The 20,117-nt window shown below is 35.7% G+C and overlaps 3 protein-coding genes across 3 annotated transcripts; 2 read left to right on the top strand and 1 right to left on the bottom strand.

The window, feature by feature from the left end:
- The first annotated feature begins 708 nt into the window (after window positions 1–708).
- LOC132302393 (14 kDa proline-rich protein DC2.15-like) lies at window positions 709–1,279 on the top strand. The gene has a single exon (XM_059799224.1). The coding sequence runs from the start codon at window positions 722–724 to the stop codon at window positions 1,127–1,129; it is 408 nt and encodes a 135-aa protein (XP_059655207.1). The 5' UTR covers window positions 709–721; the 3' UTR covers window positions 1,130–1,279.
- A 5,064-nt stretch (window positions 1,280–6,343) lies between these two features.
- LOC132304486 (uncharacterized) lies at window positions 6,344–10,881 on the top strand. Its single transcript, XM_059802179.1, has 2 exons — window positions 6,344–6,672; window positions 8,313–10,881. The coding sequence occupies exons 1-2, from the start codon at window positions 6,610–6,612 to the stop codon at window positions 10,593–10,595; spliced, it is 2,346 nt and encodes a 781-aa protein (XP_059658162.1). The 5' UTR covers window positions 6,344–6,609; the 3' UTR covers window positions 10,596–10,881.
- An 849-nt stretch (window positions 10,882–11,730) lies between these two features.
- Window positions 11,731–20,094, bottom strand: LOC132304487 (uncharacterized). Its single transcript, XM_059802180.1, has 5 exons — window positions 19,899–20,094; window positions 16,595–16,968; window positions 16,421–16,512; window positions 15,838–16,311; window positions 11,731–12,995 (listed from the first exon to the last, which is right to left on the bottom strand). Exons 2-5 carry the CDS (start codon window positions 16,958–16,960, stop codon window positions 12,047–12,049), a joined length of 1,881 nt encoding a protein of 626 aa, XP_059658163.1. The 5' UTR covers window positions 16,961–16,968; window positions 19,899–20,094; the 3' UTR covers window positions 11,731–12,046.
- Between the last annotated feature and the right edge of the window lie 23 nt (window positions 20,095–20,117).

Raw genomic sequence — 20,117 nt, 5'->3', positions numbered from 1 at the left:
AGATCGACTTTCGATATTTTTGCAGTCCTATCAATCTTCAATTTTTGGGCCATGTTGCTTCAATAATTGAAATATGAGTCACAAACTAGACAAAGGACAAGACAAGGAAACACAAGGAGGACTTCATAATTCCAGAGTTGTCCCAACAACGAAGCTGGCACCCATTTGTGAGGTCCAAATCAATAAATTGCCTAAATTGATCTTATATGCTCCCTCCTAAGTCCTATCCAAATTAGGCAAATTAGTACTCCATGGTCTGTACCCCATTTTTGGCCTCAAACTCTTGGTTCCATTCCCCTTTAAATCTCTACGATGAGTAGTTCGAAAGTCGAATCAGACTACATTTATATGAGTATAAAAATGACGATAATTTTCAAGCACATCTAACTATTTGTATGTGAATAAAAAATAACGTCATAAATATTATCAGTTTCGAGTCTCTATCACAACCAAGTCTGTTAATGAATTTAGGAATCAATCTATGCCAAGAACACCGGCATGGTCAATTGTGATCTACAGTGACATGACAAAGTACTTGTAGATAACTACTCCACAAGCTTACAAAAATCCAATCCAACTTGTACGCACATTTCATCTTTTTATGTTCTCTTCCACTCAATCAAAATCCCAATGGCCCAATACCCACCTCACGATTTTACTTAAAAAGGGCACCATCCCTTCCATAAGGCCCCATACCCTAAACCAATCTAGCTAGCCAGCCATGATTACCAACAAGCTCTCTGTTGCCATTTTAATCTTCTCCCTTCTCTTTTCCTCAGCATTCTCAACATTCTCTACTGACTGTATCCCATGCATGCCCAAGCCCAAGCCTAAGCCAATGCCACCTCCGAAGGCTCCCCCGGTGAACCCTTTTTGCCCTAGGGACACCCTGAAGCTCGGGGCGTGCGTGGACCTCCTTGGGGGGCTGGTTAACATTGTCGTTGGATCGCCACCTTCGAGCAAATGCTGTGCTTTGCTCGAAGGCTTGGCTGACTTGGAGGCCGCGGCTTGCCTCTGCACGGCCATTAAGGCCAACGTGCTCGGAATTAACTTAAATGTGCCTGTTACACTTAGCTTGCTCCTTAGTGCATGTGAGAAATCCATTCCTCCGGGCTTCCAATGCGGTTAGGATCGAAATGGTGGTTCAAGAAGCCAAGTTGATCAGCACATTGTGTTCTTAACTTATTCAATTGTGTTTTGAATATGTTGTTGCTGTGATTAATCATTCAATTTGTTTGCTTTGTTTTTTTTGTTGATTTGTTGTGATTAATTTGTTCCAATAACCAGGCAAACTTGTTTGCCTTGTTGATGTGTAATTTGTTTCATATATGTTGTTGCTCTGATTAATCATTCAATTATTTTAATAATCCTCTGGATGCTTTGCCTTTTTTGGCCAATTATGATTTGCAAAAAATGTGCGATTGTAACCCATTATTATCATGAAAATTAAACAAATTAACAGGTAAAATTCTTTATTTTTTTAAAATAAAAAAAATTATCAACTCCTCTTCCACGTACAAAACTAATTAGATACCTATCTCATAACATAAAATTTGTCATACTATTATCAAAACACGTGATTTAGTGATATCTTCTCTTATTTCAAAGCTGAAAATAGAGGGTTAAGTCTAAAGAGCATTCAGGAGTTATTTTTCAAAAGAAAAAAAATTACAGTAATTATAATTTAATGTCACATGATTCACATCTTATTGCTATATGTATATATGTATGAAAAATATTAGTTGTTTCTCCATATTTATCCGTAAAATATTTTACATTTATCTTCCAAGACAGAAAAGCAACTCGAAGAACTTCAAATTGACTTTAGATGATACCATTAATCACAAGCCAACTATTTTAGAGAAGAAGAATTAATTCTCCAATTCTATGAGGGCACTGCCAAAGAATTTTTCATGAAGACACTGCAAAGCATAAAACAAATTTTCACTAAGTTTAGACATGGCACTGTGTTATTGAGTAACAAATAATTTAATCAGAGTAGCAACAACCAAATATATATGCAACTTTATAACAATGAATCATTTCATCCCTCTTTAAAGAAAAAGAGGCTCAAAGAAAAATAGTACGAAAAAGAGTTACAAGAATTTTTTTTTTTGTACCTTTTGTATTTCATTATTTGTTTAATTAATCAATTATATTTTGTCATATAAGTAAAAATATTTTATTTTTATAGATCTTATCACTTCGTATATATAATTAATTAGTGATACCACGTCACTAACACTATTAGCGCAATTAAAATTTTCTCATATCCTTAAAAAAAAAAAAATCAAATTGTCTTCAAGTGTCCATGAGACCATGACCCTCTATCTCAGTATAAGAATGCACAATAATTTGGTTGGGTTGGGCCCGTTTGTGCAACCCAATGTTCAGATCAAGTCCAACCATTTTATATACCGTATTAGTTAGGCTTGGGTAGTAGTTTGAACCATAATTTAGTTTGGGTCGGGCATGGAATATTCTAGCCCTTGGACCTAGTAAAAGAACTCCAATACAGTTTTTAAAAATTGGCTCCCTGGATTTGCCATATCATCATTTTTCAAAAGTTACGTTAGCATTTTTAAGAATCACATCAGTATTTTGTAATCTTCAAATTTTAGTTATTGCATGTACTCTGTGCATTTTCACTCTTCAAAAATATTAGAGTTAATTACACTCACACTCCCTGAAGTTTGCCTTATTGAAAGTCAGATGGAAGTTGACTCATTTTTGAACAATAATCACCCCTCAGGTTTGATAAAGTTGACAAAGACACCCCTCCCACATCTAATACATAATGAAATAACATTATTGCCCCTTGACTTGATAATTAACCTATTTTGACCTTGGAATTACATTTTTAACCTTTACTACTCATTTTATTAGACCAAACCACCCTTACCCTTACCTTCATATCATAGACGCCGCTGCCACCACTCCACAACTGCCGCCAATCCCATATACATCCATCACCAAATCCCAGCTTAATCAAGTCCAAATCCACATACAACATACAAAAATAAATTCTATAGACAATATATATATATATATATCCCATATTCAGAGAGAATCAAACACAAATATATATATACACACACACAACAAATTATATCAAGTCAGAGGTCTCTGAAATTTTGGTGGAATTGGGTGCCTGTGTTTCTTTGTATATGTAGATTAGCAATTGTTGATGGTGGTGGCAGTGTGTTGTGGGGTTTGTTTGGGTTTGATGGCATGGTTGAGTATAAATTATTTGAGTTTTTGTGTGGTGGTGGTGGAAATGGAGAAAGGCGGTGGCAATTGACTATGCCCGGGAATAACGTCGACTGCGAATCACACTGCTTACGCTGCAACAATATTGTGACGACGCCCATAAAGATGACGACGTGGGTTGGTGGTTGCGTTCTGAGTTTGTTGGGAAGAAGATGAAGGTACATAGGTGGTGCAACCCCACGCGCATTGACGGTGAGTGGGGGTGTGTGATGCCCCTTCCGGCAAAGGTTGGGGCCCAAAAAAGGGTGATCCAACCCAACAGTTCCATCCCCTTCCCTTAGATGACGACGATGTTCTGAAACCTCCGGCGCCGAAATTCAACTCAATTTGAACTGACTGATTTGGCTCCACATCATACACGTTTGTTGCTCGTCTTCAACACAGATAAGAACGACGATTTGTTACTATTAAGGCGGCGGTTTCATAAGTTGGCCATGGCGGGAGGAGGTGGTAGCGGCCATTGTGGTGAAGGCGTATAGGAGTTTTGAGAAGTGGCGTTAGTAGTGGTGGCCGAGTTTTGGGAGGCGGCAGTGGTAGGTGAGGGTGAGGACTTGTTTGGCTGCAATTTAATACTGCTGAGGGGTATTTTGGTCATTTAACTACTCTGATATTTTAGATTAAGAATTATTATTTTATTGAAGGGCAATAGTGTCATTTTACATCTTTTTAGGGGTTGTTTGGCTGCAATTTCTGATAGGAGGTGTGAGTGTTCAAAAAGAGGCTAACTTTCATCTCGCTGTCAATAGTGTAAACCTAAGAGGGTGTGAGTGTAATTAACCCAAAATATTAATATTTTCATATATTTTAAATTTTTAATAAATTTCTTTTAAAACTTTTTCTTAATGGTTATATTTCTAACGACTATATTACACAAAAAAAAAAAATTAAACAATACAATATTTATTATGAATTATAAAAAAATAAAATAATACAATATGATATGAATTTTTGAAAAAATAATAATAATACAATGCTTTAAAAGCCTTTATACTACTTTTCTCCATTTTTTAAACTTTTTTTTGCCCAAAAAAGCCTTTATGGCAACGGCTCTTTGGTTCAATTATGTTGAAGAAAAAAATATATATACAAAAAATTGGTTTTTGAAAAAAAATTTCACAACCAAACACGCCCTTCAATTAAGTTTGGGCTACAGTATTATTGGGTTACAGTTTTTTGGGCCACAAAAATTAAAAAAGCAGGCGGGCCTGCAGTCACCAACTGAGTCATCCTTTTTGGTTACCCATTCCGCAACCCAAATTTTTGGATCCATCAATTGGAGACTACCTGCATCCCTAAATTAAACCCAAAGTCGTTAAAACTTACACCATTGGACCTCTAAACCTACTTTTAAATTATAGATTTTCTTTTATATATATATATATATATATATATATATATATATATTATAAAGCAAGAAGGATTAAAAGTTAGATTAGTAAGTATAAAGAGTCAAAACCTGGCACTCTTAAAATTTATCGGAGGCACTAATACATTAACAAAAAACATATTTCAAAAAAAGAAAAAAAAGAAAAGAAAAAAAGAAACACACTTATACACTCATAAATAAAAATTACAACTAGGCTATATAAACATATATAAATTAATAAAATATATAAATATATATAATTTTCATTTTCTTTATACAAAGAATGTTCCATCTCATAGATTGGGTAAGAGCACACAATGGGTCCATGACCAAGAAAGGTACAAAATATCTAGACTTAAGCTCTGATATTTTTGTACAAAATAGATATTCTCAAGACTTTAATAAATTTCCATTTTTAAGCTTGTCAATCCAAATTTTATTGTTGGATAATAATCTTAATAATAACCAAATCAAGAATGTTTTCTGAACCACATGAATTATAACTAAATTTGAATACAAGTTTCACGTGAGAAAGCTTTTTAAACATGGTCACACGTGAGTCACAAAAGTGGCCTGGTCTTCCATGGTTAGAACAGTTACACGCGTCAGGCATTCCACCACATGCACCACAATTCTAGCCAGCTCATCCACTAAAGCTTCCATTTTAAGAATTTGATACTTATTATATATTTATATAAGCTGATTAATTCAGTTTATATGGATACTTATCTGAATTTATTTCATCACAATCAGCAACGGAGGTACGATTTTAAGTGAAGAGGGCACACTGTCAGAAAAAAAAAAAAAAAAAAAAAAGCAATACGGAATATCTATATATATATATATATAACAATTATAAAATTTATAAAGACAAATAAGAAGAAAATTATTAAAATATAGGAGGAAAGAAAAATGAGAGAACTTTAATAAGAAATAATTAAAAAGTTTTAATTGAGGAAGAAAAACTTGACTTTTTCTATTATGAAAATTTAAGAAATATGAAGAGTAAAAGAGAGAAAAAAAAAAAAAAAAAATTTTAGGAACTACAAATTTGAGGGGGTACTATATAAATTTTTTCATATATATGAAATTTTTTTTTTTAAATTACCACATATATTATAGATTGTCGGTCAACTCAGGGGGCACGTGTTCCCTAGGCCTTAATTGGCTCCGTCCCTGATCATAATTGATATAGTGACTAAGAAACATAATATATATATATATATATATTTAAAATTTTATGTATTTATTTTTTATTATATAGGATGAAAACAAACTCATGCAGATATATATTTGGATTATATAGAGACTTAAATCATTACTCTTTCTCTTTAAGATATGATAAAATATAACGGATTATATAGAGATTTAAATCATTAGTCTTTTTCTTTTTAAGAGATGATAAAATACGATTTGATTGTAGCTGCTTACATATTTTTTATTGGAATAAAATTATGAGTTACTTGTTAGAGTCATCTAAATAAAAAATTGATCTATGTAGCATTACTTCGATCATAATTATTCTGAAATCAATCCTATTATAAAATTATAATTTTTTAATAATTACTCAATTTATGAAGAGACTACAAATGTTTGGCGGTCGAGATGTTTTAAGTTACCAACACCACCAAAGACTACAAAAAAAATAAAAAATAAAATAAATTATTGAACCAATTTTCTATAAAAATTAATGACAAATCATATATCAAAGAAAAAACGTAGCACAGCGCATTCTACTGTCTTAAAGATGACATTAAGCGCGGCGCAACTTAGCCTGTGTGAACGGTGATGCTAACGTCAACCTATCTATGTTTCCCTCCAATCCAATCCCTTCCCCCACCTTCAAGTCTCTCATTTCTCTATCTACTTTCTCTCTCTACATCTTGTAATTCTACTGATCTGTTGTATTACTGAGTTCGATTTGAATATGTGTGTATATATTTGCGACAGAAAAGATGGTTTGTAGGTAAAAAATGGCGTTGTCAGCTGTTCTGCACGCCAATCTTTCAGCCACATCTTCTCTCCAACAATCCAAGGTACTCTCTCTCTCTCTATATATATGTATGTTTATGTATATAATATATAATACATTTTCTCAGTTTTTATTCTTTTGGGCAAATAACAGACTTCGTGCTGAATCAGAGAACTTGATTGACTTGTTAAAATTTAATGAAAGAATTTGGAAAAAAAAAGAAAGCTATTTCTTGATTCATGTAATGAAGAAGCTTCCTACTGACTAGTGTTTTGCACATCAAGACTTGGGAAAATTGTAATAAAATTTGATGTAAATTGGGATTTTTAGGGTTTTAAGGTAATCTTTGAAAAACAATTTCTGAGTTAGGTTAATCTTTAATTATTTCATTGGACAAAGGGGATTCAGAACTTTATTTTCATTTGCAATTGTTAAACCCTAGGAGTTGCAGGGCTGTCTATGGCTATGTTCTTGAGGGCCTCCGTTGAATTCATGGGCACCATGAGATATACTTTTTTGAGTACTGTGTGTGTGTGTGTGTGTGTGTGTGTGTGTATTTTTGCTTCTTGAACTAGATAAAGAGATAATGGGCTGTTTTAGGTTTTTCATCTCAGCCTTTGAATTGGATTATCCCTGTGTCACTGTTATTGGGGCTTAGTTTGAAAGCCTTTGGAGTTGGATCCTTTTAGATGGTTTTTGGTGACAATTGGGGGTAGCAGCTTTGGAGATAGCCATTGATGACATCCATACTTTCAGTACTAATTATGTTATTGGTTTTTCTTAATATGAAAAAAGGGGTTATTTTGAATCCTATATCTAGATATTGTTGATCATGAGTTCTGCGGATTGAGTAATTTTGCTAGAAGCTGAAATACTACTTAACAAGTCAGCCCATTTATTTCATTTTCGGTTGATGATGTTATCGTTGCTACTAATGCTTTCTATAGCTTGAACTCAGCTTTGCATGACTATCTAATTGCAAAAACCTTGAGAATCTTTTTGTGATGTTGGCAAAATATTTTATGTAGTAGGGTCTGAAGGAGTTATAGGTTCTGCTACTTTCTTCTATTCCTTCTCTTCAATTTACAAATTTTAAGCTCACTCACTGTCTCTGTCTCTCTCTCGTGTATGTGTAGTTCTGTGGATAGACTTCCACAGATCAATGCTTATATCAGCGGGTTTCAATCTCCCACATAGCATGTTAAAGGCCAGATTACTCTCTCCCAATATTGCTGGTATTCATATCTTTTAATTTTTTTTTTTGAAAGGAACACAATTAATTAGAGGGGCTCCGATGCATTCAACAACAAAATTTGACCAAAGTTTCTCGTAGTTGGGACAAGTCTGGAAAAAACAGTTCTGATAATGGTTAAATTTGTTACTGGTTGGCTCTTTTGGAATTTATATTTAAATGTTTTTGCAGATTTAAGCTGGAAAATTTTCAACTCCTAAAATATTAGATGATAAATATTTGGCTCACTCTTTAAGTTCATATATCCTGTCTTCACATTGCTTGCCATTTCCCTTGTCACTCAGCTTCTTTCTTTATGTACACGTCCCTTTTAGCTCCTTTGACTGGTAAACTAGTGCATTTTCCTAAAGGATTAGGTCATTACCATACAAGTAAAATGTTTGTGCATTTGGCTTTATTGGTTTCTTAATAGATATATGATTAGTTTTGAATTGGTGAAATGTTTTCTGCAGTTGTTCTCTCTTAGGCTCAATGGCAAGGAAAAGAGAATAGCTCTTATTACAGCCCCCAAAAGAAAAGGGCATTCCTCATGGATTATTAAATCTGTCTTGGATGACAGGATGTCCAGCTTCAATGGCAATGGGGCAACTGAACCTGCAAGGATTCTTCTGGAGAGGTTGTTTGCCCGGACACAGAAACTGGAACAACAGATGAACAGAGATTCTCGTCTTCCTCAGGATGCTCAATTGGGGCTTAATCTTGGAATCCTGGAGTCTGATCTTCAGGCTGCTCTGGAAGCCCTGCAGAAGAAAGAAGAAGATCTACAAGATGCGGAAAGAAAGGTCCTATTGGAGCACTCTGAATTAAATCGTGCAAAGGAGGAGTTGGAGCGGCAAGAGGAAGAAATAGCAGCTGCTTATTTTAAGCAGGAAAAACTAGAAGAGGAGCTGAAGCAGGCTAATCTTAACTTGGCTTCACAAGCCACACAAATACAAGATCTAAAGTTTCGACTTAAGGAGAAAGATCAGGAAATTTCTGCTGTGCAATCTGCACTTTCTTTGAAAGAAGATGAAATGAGCAAGATGATAAATGAATTCACGAAGATGAGTGAGGAAGCTGCCAATACAGAGTTTGAACTTGAATCCAAGGCTCAGCTCCTGAATGAAGCCAGTGAAATTGTGAAGAAACAAGAAGTTGAGCTTCAAGAACTCCGGCAAACAATCCAAGTGAAAGAAGAAGAGCTAGAAATTTCTGAGGCAGTGCGTAAACTTGAAGAGGAGAAGCTAAACGTTTCTGAGGCCAATTTGGAGAAGCAGACAATGGAGTGGCTTTTAGCACAAGAAGAGTTGAAGAAACTTGCAGAGGAAGCATGTAAGCACGCAGGAGAAGGTAATGAAACTTTAGAGGATTTTAGAAGAGTCAAGAGGCTTCTTGCTGATGTCAGGTCTGAGCTAGTTTCGTCTCAGAAAGCTCTGGCTTCCTCTAGACAGAAAATGCAAGGTCAAGAACAGTTGCTAGAGAAACAACTCATAGAACTTGAAGAACAAAGGAAAAGTATCGTGTCTTACATGACAAATTTGAAAGATGCCCAAATAGAAGTAGAGAGCGAGAGAGTGAAGCTTAGGGTTGCAGAGGCTCGAAACAAGGAGCTTGAGCAAGATTTAAGTTTGGAAAAGGAGCTTATTGAAGAGTTACGGGAGGAATTGAATAAAGAGAGGTCATCTCTGCAACAGGCAACTCAAGAGATGTCTTTTCTCCAAGAGGAGGTAGACAGGAGAGATACTGAATTTGGAGAAACACGCAATCTTCTTCAGGTTAAAGAGTCAGAATTGGTTGAAGCTAGACTGGAGATCCAGCATTTGAAGTCTGAGCAGGCTTCTCTTCTGCTTATGTTAGAGGGGAGAGATTTAGAACTCTTCAATGCAAGGAAGAAAATGGAGGAAGTAAACCAGGAAATTGATGATATAAGGATGCTTATGAGCGGTAAAGAAGACCAGCTTGTTCAAGCGACTTCCATTCTAAAGGAGAAAGAGGAACATGTTCAGGCAATGCGACGTGAGCTGAGAGATTCAAAGCTTAAAATATCTGAAGCCGAAACTGTGGTGGAGCGGATCGTAGAGCTCACTGACAAACTGGTTTTTTCCATGAAGGATGAATATTATGATGGAATGAGCTCGTTTGACAACATGGAACACAAGTTGTTGCATCCGCTGTTCGAAAAACCAACCGATGATTTCAAGTGGCAGAAGAAACAGCTTGAAACCGAACTTGAGTCAACCAGAGAGAGCCTAAGAACGAAAGAAATGGAAGTTGTAGCTGCGCAGAGAGCTCTCACAATCAAAGATGAGGAGCTCAAAATGGTTCTTGGAAAATTAGATGTAAGAGAGAAGGAACTACAGAATATGAAGGAAGAAATCAATCAAGATGCTAATGATCTAAATAAACTTTATGCTTTGGCACAAGAAAGAATTGGTGAGAAAAGTATCGGGGACCTGGCAATTGAGAAGCTCCAATTAGAGGCAGCTCAACTGGAAGTTGAAGCTGCGACTTGTGCCCTTCAAAAACTTGCCACAATGAGTCGAGAGCTTTTGAATAAAGCTAGCTTGAGCATTGAGGCGGATTCTGATTTCACTACCTTCCAGGATAATGACTCTGATCCAAGGGTAATTGTGTTTGACAACAAATGTCTGTGCGAAGTTAAAACAGAAGTTGCCCGGCTTACTGCTTTGTCTGAGCAGCTTGTAAAAGATGCTGGTATTGTAGGTGACACAAACTATATAGAGGTAACTTCTTAAGCTAGTGACCGGTCTGTATAGATGTCTAACCGATTTGTATACTGTTGCAGATAACTTGGAAACAACAAAACCGGTGTGGCAACATCATGTTGTTCAAAATTGTGTCTAGTAGTTACTGTATAATGAGTGATTTTAGATTGTGTTTTTACTTTTACATGTTTTCCACGGTAGGATCTAAAACGAAAGGGTTGTTTTTGTTGTCTCTCCCTATGAGTGATGTTAAACATTGTTTTTACTTCAACATACTTCCACAGAAGGAATCAAAATCAGAGTGTTGTTTTTGTTCTCTCTTCCTTTTCCAAACTGGTTTGATGCTACTGGAAATGTGCTCTCTTGCATTACAGCATTGGCATCTGGTAAAGTTTAGAAACAACTTCAAAACTGAAATATGCAAAATCATTCAGTTGGTTTGCATTGTCATCTATCTTGAGGGGGCTCTCATTGTGAGCTTCTGCTTTCAGCCGTTGGATCAGGAGCGTTTGTCCTTTCACTGCAGTTCGTGTTTTCAACCGTTTGGAGAGTTTTCAGTGCCAACATTACATATCAGTCTGCTACAACTTCACATTGAAAGTTCTATGATTTAGACCAAACTCAACCCAATAAAGTCTTTTCTCAACCATTTGAATTAACAAATTCACCATCACATTGGAAGTTCTATAATTCAAATGAAGAATTTCATACCAAACTCCAACTCGAGCTTGTTCTTTTACCATGTCCAAATTCTTGTTTGTATCATGGCTGTTGCTAATGGCCAATAGCTTGTCTCTGAAAAGCCGTAGTTTTAGCCCTGATTATCCATGTCAAACTGGGCGACCGAACCATAGCTACTACGCGCTTGCCAACCTCAAACTGGAACTGGTATGGAAGACAGAAATCGGAATTTTTTCTAGCATTACACTACATCAGGAACAAATCAAAAGAGAAAGGCGAAAATGGAATAATCGCACCGGATCATCAGTCTGAAAGTAGCTTCGACCTTGATGAGATGGAAAAATGTAAGTAAAGTAGTCCCCTGGAGTACATGAGATTAAACTGTAGGTCAAATTTTACCTAGGAAGTACCCTGAAGAAATCTAATTCATCATCTGTCATGAACTAAACCATGACCCTATCAATGGACTGCTTGATACATCAGATTTATTTGGCTGTAAAAGATATAACATGTTTATAAAATAAACTAAAATTGAAAAACAAATTCACAGTAGGGAAGTCGCTGAATAAGTAGTATATATACAGCTATAAAGGTAATCAAACTAACAGAGTCATATATTTACACCATATAGATAATTGAAGGGTTCTATTCCCTACTCTTTTACCAGAAATAATCTGTCAAATGCCCTAAAAGCTAAGAAGCTAACAACTTCCTTATGCAATTCTGTTTAGATTTCCTTCATTTAGGAAAAAAAATTCGGTTTAGATTTTAGCTTTGGGCATCTGAGTTAGGTTAGATAACTATCGAGTGGCACCTGTACCGACACCATCTCTAAAGATGATATTTGCCACCTTTGGAGGAAGCCATGCTGCGTTTCCATCCATATGTTGAGCATCGCACGCCATTGCAGTGTTCTGTCCCTTTGCCTTTGACCTCCCCACTTTCTTCCCAACAAAGAAGCCTAGCTTCATGGCAGTAAATAGACCCAGTGCAATGACAAGTGGCCTAACAGCCCAGTGAAAATCCTCGAGATGTTCATACTTTTTAACCATGCTGGGACAAGTATTAAAAGAAACCACTTCCACTTCAGCTGGATCAGCCAAGAAGCTGCTGCATTCGTCTCCGAATGTTAATCTACCTGGGAAATTAACAGCAAGGCACCCATTTGGTAGGACCTGACAAATCCTCCCAGTGACCCATTCACCACCTCTTTTTCGAGGCCAATCAAATCGAGGGCTGAATACATTTGATTTCAGCCTCACAAACTGGCCCACACAGTAAGATTCTGCCATCTGGAGTTCTGAAGAATTGCTTTTCCAAAGAGTCTCCACTCCAATAAATCCAACAGCGACGCTTCCATCACGCTGGATGGAATGAAGAATACCCACTGGTGAGTGCTTCTTGTCTTCCAGCTTTACACGTACCCAATCCCCCGCAGCCAAGCCAACGGTGACCCGTTCCAATGTAGATTTATGAACTCTTATTGGATCATGGATGCCATGGACCCTCACCAAAACAAACCCATTTCGATCAGTGTCCTGCTCCAAACCCACTAAGGTCCCTTCAGGGACATCCATGTTTTCAGGTTTGCGTGAGTTTGGTGGCTTTCTGGACCGCACCATGTCACCCACTTGAAGATGATCTTTGGAGAGGAACCATTCAGTGTACCCATTGGAATTCGATTTGTCTGTAATCATTCTACTCCCAAGACCTGTCCAGCCGCCATCACGATAAACTGCATTCTGTGAGCTGCAAGTATGATAACAAATGTTAACACAAATGAAAAGAAATGAACAAATAATATGTAGTTTGTTGCAAAATAATTACAATGTTTGAAGTTGAAAATGTTGTAATAAAAATTGTTCCAGAAGAGTATATGGCCAAAATGAATGTTATACCCTCAGTAAGTCAGTCTTTCTGTATCTAACACTGCTCACACTCTCAATGTGGAAGACTGAAAAGTTTTGCCCTGTAAGGTTGCAGCACAGAGTGCACCTACGCAGATTAATATTTTATGCTTGGAGTTCCCTTCGGGCCACAACAAGAAATGCTGAGCTTGTTAGCTCCATCAGGAGTGATGCAAGGACTCATCAATGTCAGTTTTGCATGCCTATAAGCGCGAAAAAAAAAAAAAAAAAGGACACTTACATACTTTTCTTGGTCTGCCACTTTTGTCTACATAAAGCCAAAGGTTAGGTTAGGTCTGCATCCAGTTCACCCCTCCTAGCACCCTTGATTAAAGGGAACACACTAGGTAATGACCCTTATGACCCTTTTACATGTAAATGTTTACTTCACTAATATAGTAGGATTCTAATGAAAACCAACTTTAACACGTATAATCATTAATTTGTGCTATTATTTACTTACCCCAAAACACAAATTGGTTTGTGGAGAAGTTTCAACTATTAGTAGGTGCATGGGGATCTCTTATAGTCTTGAGGACAGATGCTAATGTAATCCTTATGCAGTTGTGCACTTTCCATGTGTAAGTAAAAGTATCATTGATAATGTGATTAGTAGTAAGTGAATTTTTGTCTTTGGAAACCAATGTTAACAAATGGCAAAAGAGTAAGAGACCATTTTGATTTCTCGGTTCAGTTGCCAAGAATACAATGGGTGTGAAAGAAATAGGAAACTTTAATAAGAATTTAAACCTCCAATGCAACCAAACAGAGCAAGTAGTGAAAAAAATAAAAATAAAAAATATTTATATCCATACCAAGAGTCGAAAGTTCATACCCCTTGAGGTTTTTAAATTCAAAATCATTCTCACAAATGAAAAAGAGCATCTGACTTGAGAGATATCTTGATATAAGATACATCAAACTACATGGCATTATAAATATCAATAAACTTACTGAAATCCTCAAAACATAACCAGAGTCCAAATAGTTCACCATTTTCCAGATTTTTGATGTTGTTCTTTGTAGAGAATTGGTTTAGTAAAATTGAGGAAGAAATGAATGGCGGTGACTAAGAATGTCATTAGGAGAATGATTCTCTTCCTCAAAAGATAAACAATTTGTTTAAGGTGGTGGTTACCTAATTCAGATGTGGCAAAGTCTCACATACTGTCAAAGATTACTAAGAATCAATCGTAATCTCAGTCACACGGAGCAGAAGCGGAATTGAGATAAAGAGAGTGGGATTGAACAGGTATAAAGTTTTTGGAAAGCAGGAGTGTCTTCATATAATGTGTATTTGTACTTATTCTGCATATGGTATAATCATACTAAATTCGTATATATCTTTCTGTAGTAATATGTATCTACAAATAATCAGAATAAAGATTCAGATCGATATTAATATAATAATCAAATGGATTTCAAAATTAAAGATAGAAAAACATTAAGGCTATTATGAAATCAAATGAAAATAGATAGAAAAACATTAAGGCTATTATAAAATCAAATGAAAATAGAACAGGAGTGTCTTCATGTTGTGTGTATTTGTACTTATTCTGCATATGGTATACTGATACTAAATTGTTATATATCTTTCCGTAGTAATATGCATGTACAAATATTCAATATAAAGATAGTTCCATATCAATATAACAATTAAATGGATTTCAAAATTTATTTAAAGATAGAAAGTCATTTAGGCTATTATGAAATCAAATGAAAATAGAACTTTCATATAAATATACTTTACACAACCAAATAGAGAGAAAAAAAAAAAGTTTTGATCATAGTAACCCTTTATGGTTTTTATTTATTGAGGTCAAATAGAAAGATATACAGAGAGAAAGAAACATCTTGATATGGTTTTCATTGATTTAGATAGAGCCTATGATATGGAACCTAGAGATCTAATATGAAAGGTTTTAGAAAAGAAATGAGTAATAAAAGTCATGAGTTCAGAAGTTCGCAAAACGCATTGCAAGTATAGTTAAAAGTATAAAAGTCAGGGGTTAAGAAGTTTAAAAGTGTTGACTCTTATGGGTTACCTCTAGTATGATGCAAGTCTAAGTTACGTGGTTATGAGTAGTAACTCCTAATTCATCATGATTAAAGTCTAGGAGTCATGTGATTATGATTAGGAACTACCATAAGGAAGAGAGAGGGGGGTGGGATTCTTTATTTAATTCATGATGGAATGAACGATTGTCCGATGGAATATTCCTGTGAGGATCCACGAATTAGGAGGGTGTATGTGTCCAATAATAATTGGATGTAGAACTCAGACCTCTATTCATGTTCATACTTATAGGCCTATAAGATTAATAGTTTACTGCTTCTCTAATCATGTAATAGATCATTGTAGAATCAACAGTTCACTGGACAAAAAGTCAAAGGCAATCTTCCTTGAATGGTCAAACTCACATACCATTCACCCATGTAACCACTTCCCCTAATTAGCTGTAGAGAAGTTCATTCCGTGGACATGGAATGAAGTGATAACAAGTAGCAACCTGTCTTTATTTCAGTCAAATTCCAAAATGCAGCCCAATAAGAAAAGCATTCTAATCCAAATGCAAAAGGATGGAAAATGCCCGCACCTACTAAGAAACATAAACAATATATAGAAAAAAAATTCTTTCTATTTCTCAAGCTCTAGAAAGAAAACAAAAAAATAGAAGGGATACCTTTTAAAAGCATGCAAGATGTCTTCCATTAAGGGACGACTCCTTAAGTCATACTCAAAACAACCAATAATGACATGCTCAACTGCAGGAGGAAGGCCACTAGGAATTTGCGGTTTTTCTTGTTTTTTCACAACTAAACGGTATATTTCATCAACAGACTTCCCAAACCAAGGCACAACACCAGTCAACATCTCCAGAATGCTGCAACCAAACCCCCATGAATCGGTCTCAAAGGATATCGGTCCTCTTATTTCTGGTTCCCATTGTTCTGGAGCCATGTAGTTTGGAGTACCAAGTCTTCGAGCCATATTTGAACTTGGTAATGGAATTCCCAGCAGTACATAGGGAATCCCTAATTCTCCAAGAACTGCTCGGTCATTTTCATTCAAAAGGAAATTAAAAGGTTTAAGGTTAAGAACCAGGATATCTTTTGAATGCAGCTTCATAATTCCCTGAGCCATATCAATCCCATACCTGTAAACATCACCATAAAATGAGGATTACATGTCACCTTTCTATTTTATACATTAAAGAAACAAGAAGAAGAAAAGATCTAATCCTATCTGTACAAGACAAATGTCACCTCAAAATATCATGCAGCGATAGCTTGCCCCCTTTAAGGAGTGCCATTTTGTCACCAACTGATCCCTCATAGAATTTCATAACAATGCATATCTGAAGGACATATATAACATTGAGCAATAAGTATGAAAAAAAGACTATACTGTATTATCGTCAAATTTAAAAGAAGACGTACCTTTCCACTTATAATTGAAATGCCGTGCAGCCAACAAATGCCTTCTAATCCTTGGCACTTAGAAAACAGATTATCAAGCTTACCTAATACAGCCTTAATGTTATCCTCCTTAATAGAATGCAACATCTTGATAGCCACTTCATGATACTCTTCATAATCTTCAGTTGTTTGATGATGAGTTGCTAGCCAAACATCACCAAAGGGACCCCTACCAATTCTGTGTCTCAGTTTTATTGTTGCAGGGTCAATCCATGGATTGATCAACTTTGGCGATGCTTCAACATTCCTAGGGTGATCAGGATCACCTTCAACAAGCTCAAACTCAAAGGAAGTCGCTGGTCTATTGCTAACTACTTGTCCAGCCATCCCTCTTTCTGAAACATCATGAACTAAACATTGAATGAACAGTTCAACTAAAGCCAATATCACATAAATCATTATGAAGGAAAACTCAAGCTGATATGAGATGGTTGTTTCAAATGGATCAGGGTTAAGATAATTATTTTTGGAAAAGAGCTCATTAAGTAAGGTGTGAGAATGTCAATTCAGTCTATCTAAGGCATAGGCAGATACAAAACTTTTTAAAATCAGGATTCAAGCATACATGAACTTCTTTCGACATTGAATTCATGCGAGAGAAGATTGCAGAGAGACCACAGTTCATGCATCATGAAAGTTAGCCAGGGTTAAATCAACTTGGAAAAAGATAATTATTCGAAGATGCAATAAAAGGTTGCAGAAACACCGTGCTTTACAAGCTCAAGCATCTCTTACTCAGAGAGTGAGATGCTTTAGCATATGAAGCAGAAAGGACCTGATATCATTCCACATGTTCTCACTGCGACTTGACTTCTCTCAGCTGCAATAGGCACCACTTGCAACAAACACCTTTTGAAATAATTTGGAACTGAACATTCAGATTCTGAATTCCTTTGAACACTAAAAAGAACATTTCTGCAAATGGATCTCACACTTCCAAGGTTGGCCATACATGTAGACTTTAACTAAAAATGTTTCAAATTAAATGCTTAAGACTTGCAGGTGAAGTCAGAGGGTAAGAAAGCTGTTTCTCTGATAACATAGAATTCGTTGAAGCCGCCACCATTCATGAACAATAACTTGTGCTTTTAGAAGAGTCGGTCTTAAAATTTCTCAATTAAACAAGTTAAAAAAGGGGATGAGTAAAGGGAAAGAACTTTGAAAACTGAACAGGGTGAGGCAATGATAGATAACTGAGAGAGATCATATATTCTTAAGATAAACTCTCACAATAAAAAAGGACTAGAAGGCAGTATGCATTATGAGCATGCTCCATACCTAGGGTAAAATTTTCGCATATTTTCAGATCAAAAAGTTTATTCGAGAATTTTTAAGGTAGTTTGTTTTTAGCACAAAGAGTTTGTGGGAGTTGTGGTTTTCATTGCCGTGTTATTGTGATGTTGAGGTGGCAAAATATAATTTTCTATTATTACTCATGACTTAATTGAAAGAGAGTTTTAAAGAAACTATGAATCTCTTGATTCTTGAGGCTATTTTGAATTAAGGCTCATTTGTTTCGAAAATATTTTTCTTTCCCAGGTAAATTTATTTATTTTTTATTTTTTTATTTTCTTGTGTTTGGCAAAGGTCTAGGTTGAGGGGCGTGTAAAAAAATTTGCCGAAAGGTAAGGCTATGTTTGGTATGGTGGGAATGAAAAGAAAAGATAACATTAGTTATAAGGGAAAGGGAAGGGAAGGGAAGGATAATTTTAATCCCCTATAGTGTTTGGTTGATTAATAAAGGAAAAGAAAGGAAAGTATAATAATTATGTTTGGGAAAAGAAAGGAAATGAAGGTATTTTAGTAAATTTACTATTATGCCCTTCTATATTTTAAAAGATAAATTTATGGGGCCTCAAACTTTATAGGCCCAAAAAAAAAAAAAAAAAATTTTAGGGCAAATCATTTCAGCCTCCCCAATCGCCTCCATCTCAATTATCGTTCTCAACTCTGAACTTGCCTCTCTCTCTCTCTCTGTGCAACTGCAAACTACAAAATCTACAAGAATCTGAAGTTCAAAACCCATATATTTGAGCTTATCAATCTGTCTGCAAGAATCAAAAGTTCAACACCTATTACCTATACCAAAACCCATATCGGCATATCATTTCAGATTGTTCAAAAAATCAAAACCCATATCTTTCAGTTTCCATCGCCCGCTGCTCCAGTTTGGGTTCGCCATTCGCAAGCTTCAGCCACTGGCCCGCCTTCTCTCAACTCTCTTGCCCCCCTCTCTCTGCAACTACTAACTTGTATGTGTACATGCCCTAAAATCAAGTGTAATCTTGAGGGTAAAATTGGCATCACAAATGATACATCAAGCCTCACCTTCACTTTCCTTCCATTTCCTCCCATTTTTGGGAGGGTAAGGAAGTTACTGTTTCAACCTATTGATAACCTTCCAAAGCCTTCCCTCTACTTTCCTTTCCTTCCAACTATTTTTGCCAAACACAATTTTTTAATCACCCTCCATCACCTTTCCTTTCCTTTCCTTTCCTCCCTTTTCCATTGCACCAAACTGACCCTGAGTTATTTTTGTTAGGTTTTAATATATATATATTTTTTGGTAAATATTTTATGACAACCAAACACCAAAAAAAAAATATTTTAGATCAAACATTGAGCCTAAATGTATGAAAAGGCTTCAAAATGTAGGGATCAACACGAGAAGTATATACATAGACACATATATTCTCCGGCTGAATTCTTCTGGACCCCAAAAATAATTTTTCTGGTAAAAGCCATTGCCAAGTTCCACTAGAATCACGGCTACCTAATTCACAACTTGGCCAAAACTTTACTCTCACCTCCATACACACAAGTATCAAAATAAATCACTGTTAATTGTGGTTATGTTTCAAAACTTCTAACAAATTAATCATCCAAATCATGTTAAAAGCTCTCAGAAAAAATAATCTCCGTTTACTTTCTGTCACTCTCTAAATTACCAGACTCTAATAAATCAGACAAAGTTCAACCAATACGTACACAGAAACTTCCATAATCAGAAGAAATATAATAATTAAAATCCAAATCCTAATAATATTAATATAAACGAACAGGATTTAATCCCTATTCTGAGTTGCTGAGAAAATTAGAGGAACACGTACACAAATAAGGAATCAGGGTTTGAAATTCTGTTAGTTTCCTCCAGTTTCTCAGCAACCAAACAAATGGTAAGAAATAATACATGAAAAATTCACACAACCGACAAACAGAAAATCATTCAAAATAAAACCAAAATATAAACGGAGAAACACTTAACTGATACGTAGAGAGAGCAATTGAAGGAAATGAACCGATTTGTCGACGAATTGAAAACTGATATGTATATATATGTATATATATATAAATCAAACTAAAATTGATTCATTAATGTTCGTGGGAAGCTGTCAACGAAAGAAAATATCGATGAGAGAAAGCGAGAGAGAAGCGGAGTAACTGCAGACGAAAGAACAGCTAATTTATGATCCAGTTCCGTAGC

This window comes from Cornus florida, unplaced genomic scaffold (assembly GCF_030987335.1).
Source record: "Cornus florida cultivar Cherokee Brave unplaced genomic scaffold, ASM3098733v1 CherokeeBrave_3.0.0_Hap2_Chr04, whole genome shotgun sequence".
In the NCBI taxonomy this organism is placed as follows: Eukaryota; Viridiplantae; Streptophyta; class Magnoliopsida; order Cornales; family Cornaceae; genus Cornus; species Cornus florida.
The sequence above is the reverse complement of the archived record's forward strand: the minus strand, read 5'-3'. Positions and strand labels throughout refer to the sequence as shown.